At 47.4% G+C, this 10055-nt stretch overlaps 1 protein-coding gene across 1 annotated transcript; it reads left to right on the top strand.

Moving 5' to 3' along the window:
* Nucleotides 1-725: 725 nt before the first annotated feature.
* LOC129783329 (olfactory receptor 14J1-like) lies at nt 726-9576 on the top strand (the record flags this gene model as incomplete). Its single annotated transcript, XM_055793316.1, has 2 exons — nt 726-1187; nt 9406-9576. Coding segments are annotated over 2 exons (633 nt in total), but the record flags the coding sequence as incomplete, so codon positions are not given.
* Between the last annotated feature and the right edge of the window lie 479 nt (nt 9577-10055).

The raw sequence follows: 10055 nt of genomic DNA, 5'->3' as shown, positions 1-10055 counted from the left end.
GATGTCCCTGCCTAGAAGTGGGGTGCTGAGCCTTTGGGAACGTATGAGCCATTGTCTTGTCTGCACTGGACTGGCCCCTGCCCCCAGGGTTCCCATGAAGCCCCTGCTGCAGAGCAGGGCTCACTGCTGGGCAGCCAGCGGGCACAGCCCCTGCTCCTCACAGCACACTCGGCCAGCACTCAGCACAGCTCCAGCCACGGCTCTGCAGGGAACGGCAGAGGGGGGGGACATGGGGTACCAGGGGCACAACTAGGAGAAAGGGTTTTCACTTGGCTCACAGAAGTCTTTCCTGACTTGTCACTATGTTTGCTTCATGAAGAGGACCCTATGGTTGGAGGCAGCAGATGTCCAACAGCAGCTCCATCACCCAGTTCCTCCTCCTGGCATTGGCAGACACGCGGGAGCTGCAGCTCTTGCACTTCTGGCTCTCCCTGGGCATCTACCTGGCTGCCCTCATGGCCAACGGCCTCATCATCACCACCGTAGTGTGCAACCACCACCTGCACACCCCCATGTACGTCTTCCTCCTCAACCTCTCCCTCCTCGACCTGGGCTCCATCTCAACCACTGTCCCCAAAGCAATGGCCAACTCCCTCTGGGACACCAGGGACATCTCCTACGCAGGATGTGCAGCACAGCTCTTCCTGATTCTCTTTTTCCTTTCAGCAGAGTGTTCTCTCCTCACCGTCATGGCCTATGACCGCTCCGTGGCCATCTGCCAGCCCCTGCACTACGGGACCCTGCTGGGCAGCAGAGCTTGTGTCCACATGGCAGCAGCTGCCTGGGCCAGTGGGTTTCTCTATGCTGTGCTGCACACGGCCAATACACTGTCACTGCCGCTCTGCCACGGCAATGCCCTGGGACAGGTCTTCTGTGAAATCCCACAGATCCTCAAGCTCTCCTGCTCACACACCTACCTCAGGGAAGTGGGGCTTATTTGGGCTAGTGCCTTTTTGTACTTTGGGTGTTTCGTTTCCATCGTGCTGTCCTACGTGCAGATCTTCAGGGCTGTGCTGAGGATCCCCTCTGAGCAGGGACGGCACAAAGCCTTTTCCACGTGCCTCCCTCACCTGGCCGTGGTCTCCGTCTTTCTCAGCACTGCCACGTTTGCCTACCTGAAGCCCCCCTCTATCTCCTCCCCATCCCTGGACCTGGTGGTGGCAGTTCTGTACGCGGTGGTGCCTCCAGCACTGAACCCCCTCATCTACAGCATGAGGAACCAGGAGCTGAAGGACGCACTGAAGAAGCTGATGCAGTGAGATTTATCTCAGAAGCAATGAATTATCCATGTCCCTTCACGAGGCATTTCCAATTAATTTCTGGAAACTCCAGTGCGTTTAGTCTTCTATTTGTGACAATCCTGTTTGTCTAGTAATGTCTGAATCCGTTGCACGTGGGAACCCAGCCTGTCTGACCCGGTGTCCTTGTACATGTGCGTGGGTGGACAATTAACTTTGAATCCTGTCTCACATCTCTATAATAAAAGGGGGATTTCTCAGTTCCGATGTTTGGACTTCTGGCACTAATTCCAAAGCCAAGCTCAGGAACAAGCTGCAGGAATTGTTCCCTGGTGCCGAATGAGGAGACGGGACGCAGCTTGATGCAAGCAAATGTCGGTTTATTGTACAGGAGCACAACTTTATATACACTTTCAAAGGCTGCGCGTCTTAAACCAATTGGTTCCTGAGGCTAAGCCTTGCATACTAGGCAATCCCTGATTGGCGGCTAATTAACAGCAAGATGTTGCCTTTCCTTGGCGCCAACTTTGGCGCCAACTTTGGCGCCATCCGTTTCCCGCTCCCCTGTGCTCTGCAAACAGGCCTCATCATGTTAATTGCTGTCTAGACAAGCTCATCATGTTGATTGTTGTCTAGACAAGCCCGAGCACATTCCCCTCAGCTAACTGATTGCCACGCATGGTCCTAGTTTCCAGCCTGCTCCTGCATCTCCCCCTTCCTGTTGCACAAAAAGAACCCCTGAAACCGAGCAAAACCAAGGCACAAGTAATAGAACAAATAAAAAACCAACTAAGACATGATATCAATGTCAAAATAACCCACTGTCCTTGTTCCGTACAATTTTACAATTTCCCCTTTTTGCTTTTTGAACAGCTAGTACCAGGTTTGCCATGTTCTGCAGGGCCCTTGCAAACATGACAGCAACCAAGGCAATAGCAAACAAACAATACTGCCAATTGAGTGAATGAATGCTAAAAAGGCTGAAATTTTCTCAGATTTTGATAACATGTTGCTGCAGTGGGGCGCCTAAAATCCACGCAGCACATACCATCAAAATCCTCACAGCCATGTCCCTGAACCAACAACAAAGGCAGTAGCAATTTTGACTCACATTCTTAACTGCCTACCAAACAAGGTGATTTAACTCTTTAATGCTTTTCCTACTGTTACTCTGGGTAAGATAAGAACCGCTGCGATACACGTTCCTATCATAGCCTCCTACTACATTAACATCTACAGAAAGACAATTATCGACAAAGTGTAAACAATATCATCTTTCTTTTAAATTAACATTATACATAGATGGAAGGGCACACCAAACAAGAACTGGTTCAATCAAAAAGTTCGAAACATCAAACATCGCATGCCTTCTTTGAACACACCTCTGGGGTCATTCCCTTCATTCCCTCTCTTTTTTATGCAAAGAGAGACACTTTACCATAACAGAGAAGCCCCTATTTACATCTCTGAGCCCGGACACAAACCGCAGCTGTATGCGCCACCAGGCTCAGGGCAGAAATCATTCATGTAGTTACATAACTATATCTAAACAGTAATCTTCACACAGTTTTTATTTCATTCTGTAGGGTCGGTGTCGGTATCAGTTGTCTGCAATAAAGGTTCACGGAAAGGTCTTACATTCTTCGCTGGGATCCATCTAGGTCCTTTTTCTGTAGAGACACAAGCATAACCTTTTCCCCATGTAACAAGAGGATATGGTCCCATAATTTTACCTGTTTCTGGATCTCGGACCAATACTGGGGCTTTAACCCGTGCCTCGAAGGAGGCATTTGCAGTAAAATGTCGAACTATCGGTGGATTGTTATCTATTAAAGAACAATTAAAAAAATTAAAAACATACAATGCTTTCTGTAACCGTTCCTCCGGAATAGCCATTCCCATTCCCCCTTTTTGTTGTTGTAATAAACGCTTTAGAGACTGATGAGACCGTTCAATGAGAGATTGACCGGTGGGGGAATGAGGAATGCCAGTAATATGAGTTACACCCCATAGGGCAAAAAAGGTTTTGATAGTGGTTGAAACATAAGCTGGACCATTATCTGTCTTTATCTTTAAGGGAATACCCAAAGTAGCAAAAGCACGCATTAAATGTCTACGAACATCTCGTGCCTTTTCTCCTGTGTGACAAGAGGCAAACAAGGCACCTGAAAATGTATCAATGGAAGAGTGGATATATTTAAGGTTACCAAATTCAGAATAATGTGTGACATCTGTTTGCCATAATTGTAGGCTTTGTAATCCTCTAGGATTAACTCCTGTAGCAATTGATAGGAAAGAGTGTTTTTGGCAATCAGGACAGACAGCAATAATACTTGATGCCTGTTGAGAAGTAAGGTCAAACTGTCGCTTAAGAGCTCCAGCATTTTGATGGAAAAAAGAGTGACTTAGTTTAGCTTGTGCAATACGGTCTGGCAGTACTTGAACTGGTAATGTCAGTAGATCAGCTCGTCGATTGCCTTCTGCAAGAAAACCAGGTAGTGAGGTATGAGACCTAATATGCATAACAAAATAAGGTGCAGATCGAGAGTCCAAAAGGAAAATAAGTTCCTGTAACAGGGTAAAAAGTTGTGAATGTGAAACATTCCGCAGCACAGAAGCTTCAGCTCGTGTAACAATACCTGCAACATAAGCAGAATCAGTAACAAGGTTGAGTGGTACGTTCCATTTCCGGAAAACACGAACAACTGCATTCAGTTCTACTATTTGAGGTGAACCGGAGACTGTCTCTATGTCCGAGTCCCATTGTCTCCGTTGATCATCCCACCACAGAAGAACAGATTTATGTGATTTGCCTGATCTATCTGTAAAGACAGTAAGCGCCTGTAAGGGTTGTTCGCTTCTTCTGGGTTTTAACATCAGACGAAAATCAATGTTAAACAGTTTGTGTGAAGGTGGATGAGAAGTTATTTGGCCTGTATAGTCGGCAAGTGCCATAACAAAGGTGTCTGATTGCTGATAAAGCCATTTTAAGTATACTGTTGTTATTGGTAGACAAATACAGACAAAATCCTTCCCTGATAAGGTTAGCAGGCGTGATCTAGCTTTAACAATCAGAGAGGCAAACATTTCATGTTGTGTCAAAATAGTTTTTGTAGACTGGTTAGGTAAAAAGATCCATTCAATGATTAACAGGGGGTCCGAGTTCTGAAGGTCCCATTGAAATATCAGGGCATAAGGCTGTCGTACAGGGTTTAAAATAATCAAGTAAAAAGGTAATTCAGGGGCCCATCGGTGGGCCTGTCGAGAAGCGATAGCCGAGGCAACCTTTTGTAAAGATGTATCTGCTTCAGGGTTAAGATTACGTGGAGAACAAAGATTAGTGTCCCCTTTTAGTAGGTCAAACAAAGGACCCAAGTCTGTATTAGAAATTCCCAATAATGGTCGAACCCAGTTTATTGTTCCCAGTAATTTTTGTGCATCATGCAGGTTTCTTACATTGGTATTGATCTGCAATGGTTGAGGAATAATAGTTTGTGCTCTTATTCGCCAGCCCAGATATTTCCAAGGGGGAAACTTTTGGACCTTTTCTGGTGCTATACAGAGACCTGCCGAATTCACGGCATCTGTGACAAGGGCTACAGCTTTCTCCATGACTTCGTGATGTTGTGCTGCCACTAAAAGGTCATCCATATAATGATACAATAACACAGTAGGCATAGCATTTCGGACAGGACTGAGTATTTTCGCAACATACCATTGACACATTGTAGGGCTATTTTTCATACCTTGTGGCAGTACAACCCACTGATATCTCTGCAACGGAGCTTGCATGTTGATGCTTGGAATGGAAAAGGCAAATTTTGGTGTATCATCTAGATGCAATGGGATACTGAAAAAACAATCTTTAAGATCTATGACAGTTAGATGCCAGTGTCGAGGGATCATAGTTGGAGACGGGAGCCCGGGTTGGAGGGCTCCCATATCTTCCATAGCATCATTAATTTTTCTGAGATCATGGAGCAAGCGCCACTTGCCAGTTTGTTTTTTAATAACAAAAACTGGTGAATTCCATGGGCTGGTAGAGGGCACAATGTGTCCTTTGGACAGTTGTTCTGAGACTAAGTTTTGAAGTGCGCGAAGTTTTTCCAAAGGAAGGGGCCATTGATCCACCCAAATAGGAACATCAGACTTCCAAGTTATTTTTAGGGTGTCACGCACTTCAATGGCCCCATCTAAAAATGTGTACGGATAGACATTCCCCATTGTGACAATACATCACGTCCCCACAAAACCATAGGGACAGGTAGCACAAAAGGTTTAACAGAAGCCACATGTCCCTCTGGTCCTTGAATTTGAATTAGTTCCAAACTCTGACGACTATTACCGGTCCCCCCTATCCCAGCCAGTGCCTGAGAGACATTAGTCAGTGGCCATTGCGGAGGCCATTTGGCTTGAGAAATTACTGTGACATCAGCTCCAGTGTCAATGATCCCATTTAGTGCTATTTGTTGGTCATTGTAAATAAGGGTACACTGATACATAGGTCGCTGTGGAGAAATGGATTGTACCCACAAAATGTGAGGTAACCCTGTAGATCCAAAACTTCCTTTCCTCTGCGGAGGGTGATCAGAGGTAAGAGAGCTTACCCCTGCCGGGATCAAAATCAATTGCGCTATTCTACTACCTTGAGGTATCGTACAAGGTGGAAATGGAGTCCATGCCATAATTTTAATTTCGTCCACACTGTCAGAGTCAATAACACCTGGTAAAACAAATAGACCAGACAATGTTGTGGAAGATCTACCAATTAATAGAGCCTGTGTATCAGGGGGTAATGGTCCTTTGACATTTGTTGATAATAAATGAACCGAGGAATCGAGCAACATTACTGTGTGTGAGGTTGCCAGGTCCAATCCTGCGCTGCCTGAGGTTGCTGGACAGAGACTTGAGGTGTCGGTACTTCTCTCCGAGGTTGTTGAAATGTCAGCTGTGGCATTTGTGTCTGCGCGCGTCGCTGCCCCGCGCTCTGCGGTCCGTTTCCCTGTATCGGTTGTCCCTGGAAATCATACTTAGATCGACACTGATTAGCATAATGACGCCCTTTCCGACATGTCGGACAAACTCCAGGACCAGGAGGTTGTTGTTTATTCCTCGCAGCCCGCGCAAGACAATTTCTCTTTAAATGGCCAGGCTTACCACAACCATAGCAATTCCCCACACCACGCATTGTTGCAAAAGCAGCAGCCATAGCTTCAAACTTATGGTCAACCGTACCGATTCGGTTACATGCTTCCACCATTTCCACCAGAGTGGGGTTTGGGTTGGGAAGAGACTTCAATAACCTTTTACAATCAGCATTAGCATTTTCAACAGCTAGTTTTGTTAGCAATATATCCCGAGCTTCCGCATTATCTACTTGACGTTCCAAAGCCTGTTTTAGTCTATCAATAAACTGCATATAAGGTTCTCGAGACTCCTGAGTGATGGTAGTAAAAGCTTTTTGTGGCTTTTGTACATCAGGAACCTGGAAAAAAGCCTTTTTTGCCTCTTCTCTAATTGCCTCGAGAGCCGCACGGGGGCAGTGTTGAGCCTGTGTTACCGGATCAACATGTGCCCATAAGATGTTCTATTGTTAATGCAGCTAATACAGGATCATTATGATTAACATACGTGAGCAGGAGTGCTTGCAGTCCTCCTCTCCAATGCGACTCCCACAACGTATACTGAGTCGGGGTTAGTAACAATCGTGCTAAAGATTTCAAATCATGAGGAGTCATGATATAAGTATCAAACACAGAAGATAACAGGCTTATAAAATAGGGAGAAGAAATACCATGTTCCGTAACCGTGCGGCGCAGTTCTTTAACAACCGAAAAAGAAAGAGCCTCCCATCGTGCTCCCCCTGCCCGACCCTGAGAATACAAGACCGGAGCAACTATAGTTTTAGCCATGTCCAAATCCCCCTCCTTTAAGGCTTGTTTCTTTATTTTTGTCCACACATCACGTAGATCAGGAGGGTATAAATCAGGTTCTTTTTCACGGTCTATCGGTCCTGGGTCAAAAGGATCTTCTTCTGGCGGATACCCCACTGCATTGACACCCAGGGGTCTAGAGCACTGTGACTTAGAGGCTGATGAGGAAAGAGCTGTAGGAGCTTGCGATTCCTCCTCCTCTCCTTCCTCTGCTTTCATAGTCTCAAAAATAGCTCTCCACGAAGAGAGCAGACGGTGGGACTCAGTATTGCCCTTTGTCGCAGAATCCCATAATTTCACCCCTGTGTCGTCCCAAAGTTCCCGCGTAAAAATTGTAGATGCAGTCACTGCGGGCATATTTACTTGCACCCACCTGAGCATTGCTTTAAGGTCTTGTCCAGAGATATTTTTCTTATGTTTATTAAGAAGACCTTTCATAAGCTCATAAACGTCTCCTTCTGGGGACGAAGCCTGATTCCCCATTATGGATTCCCCACAGCTCACCTCTCACCTCCGGAGGGATTTATGGCCGGCTCCTGCTTCCTTTCAGCAGATCATTCAAAGTTCTGTGGGATTCGCTGCATGTCGCTCAGATAGGCGATTCGAGAGCCCTTCACGTTAGATCCTTAAACGTATCACGTCGGGGTCACCAATTTGCGGCGAATGAGGAGACGGGACGCAGCTTGATGCAAGCAAATGTCGGTTTATTGTACAGGAGCACAACTTTATATACACTTTCAAAGGCTGCGCGTCTTAAACCAATTGGTTCCTGAGGCTAAGCCTTGCATACTAGGCAATCCCTGATTGGCGGCTAATTAACAGCAAGATGTTGCCTTTCCTTGGCGCCAACTTTGGCGCCAACTTTGGCGCCATCCGTTTCCCGCTCCCCTGTGCTCTGCAAACAGGCCTCATCATGTTAATTGCTGTCTAGACAAGCTCATCATGTTGATTGTTGTCTAGACAAGCCCGAGCACATTCCCCTCAGCTAACTGATTGCCACGCATGGTCCTAGTTTCCAGCCTGCTCCTGCAGCTGAGCTGCTGTGTCTGCAGTAAAAGAAGAGCCCAGAGTGGAAACTTGCTGAGCACAGTTACAGGCTGACACGTCAGCCCCCTGCAAAGGTATAAAAGGCTTGCTTGATTTTAATAAAGTGTCTTCGAATGTCTTCGTGCCTTCAATCCGCTGCCAGAGTCGGTGCATCATACGCCACAGGGGCTCAAGACCAAATGTCACCAGTGGTCAAGTCGTCCTGGTGGCCACTGACTAGTGGCATCTTCCAGTGCAAGCAGTTGGGCCAGCTGTGTTGAATGTCTTTATTGTCTCCCAGCACAAGTTGACAAAGTGGCTTTTCAGACCCTTCTGTGGATGATGCCAAAGTGGGCAGAGCCCTTGAGAGATGCCATCCAGTTCACCCTGCCTTGAGCAGGACAGCTGGACAAGGGCATTACAGGGGCCTCTCCCAACCTGGGATATTCTGGGACTCATTGACTCACTTCCCTGGAGAGCTCAGTTGGGATGGAATAGCAGGGGGAAGAAGGGAAAACAGAGGCGCAGAAGCAGAGACAAAACATGGTCCAGTAGAAACAGAGCAGTTCCCCTGAGGTCTCTTCTTCCACCCAAATGATGCCCGCCTGAAGGGTGGTTTCCCAGGTGGTGGAGCTTTCCTTGGCGGTAGGGAAGAGCAGGAGGGAGAAGCACTGCCACCCAGTGCAGCTGGGAAAGTGGAGACTGGAGGTCAGGAGGAGGAAATGTCACTCAGGGGCTTGTGCTGTGGTGGGAGACGTCGCCCAGAAGGCGTGTGAGATCAGTCCATGTCTGTGTGTTTGCAGGCACAGCGTGTGAGGGTGGGCAGACATGAGTGCATGTGTGGCAAGGGCAGGGTGAGAGCAAGGTGGGGAAGCCAGATGGGTGCCTGCAGCCTGCCGGGGAAAAGCAGCAGCTGTGGGACAGCGTAGGGCAACGTGAGATGGAAGGCAAAGGGCACGGGCAAGGCTGGAAGTCACCAAGAGAACCCAAGGGTTGTCCCCTTGCGTACGGCCAATGTCTCTGCCATACAGAGTGCAGTTTATGGCACCTGCAGTGTCCTTGGCCATCTCTTCCACTCCTGTGGATCTCTTTGTCACTGCCTTCCCCAATTCAGCAGCCCCAAGCCAAGGAATAAACCACCCAGCAGAAGAGTGAAACCCAGTGGGTCTCTCTGTAAGGGGTGGTTGATTCTGCCTGTATCTCCGCAGGTAAGTTGTTCACCACCGACTGTTGTCCAGTGTCTCAGTCAGTCATATCAGGAAAAATCCCTCCCCGTGTACATCTACCCAACCATCTTGGTGGTAACGCTTTTTGTGCTACACGGGCACATATCCAGCAGCACCCAGTGCCCAGTGGAACGTTCCAGTACCTACGGCTAGTTAGTTCTGACAGCTTCATAAAATGCCTTGGGCAACCACAATGTGGGTGGTGCCCCACAGAGAGCAGAGTTCCATTTTGGTGTGTCTCGGCTTCATTTTAGTAACACACTTCACACTGAGTGTGGATTCAGTATTGCCCAGGTCTGGAGGTCAGTCTCGTTCCAGTGAGTGTATTTTGGTCTTAGCCACAAGTTATTCCCACTAGTCCCACATGGGATGGGGATACCAGCTACAGGCATTCCTGCATGAGGACATTCAGGGAAATGGGTACCTACCCAACAATCACTCTAATTAAAAACATTCATCGATCCTTCCACCATTTTCAAATGAGTATTCCATGTCCATGACTCCTCCTGATCCCACCCAAGCTGAGGATTTAGCATACCACATCACAGGCAAGATTCTATACATCTCTAAAACATCTCATCTGTGCTTCCAGGCTTTGCTTCATTCTTTCTACTTTCCCGCTTGATTGAGGT

This window comes from Falco peregrinus, unplaced genomic scaffold (genome assembly GCF_023634155.1).
Source record: "Falco peregrinus isolate bFalPer1 unplaced genomic scaffold, bFalPer1.pri scaffold_29, whole genome shotgun sequence".
NCBI classification, from domain to species: domain Eukaryota; kingdom Metazoa; phylum Chordata; class Aves; order Falconiformes; family Falconidae; genus Falco; species Falco peregrinus.
The sequence above is the reverse complement of the archived record's forward strand: the minus strand, read 5'-3'. Positions and strand labels throughout refer to the sequence as shown.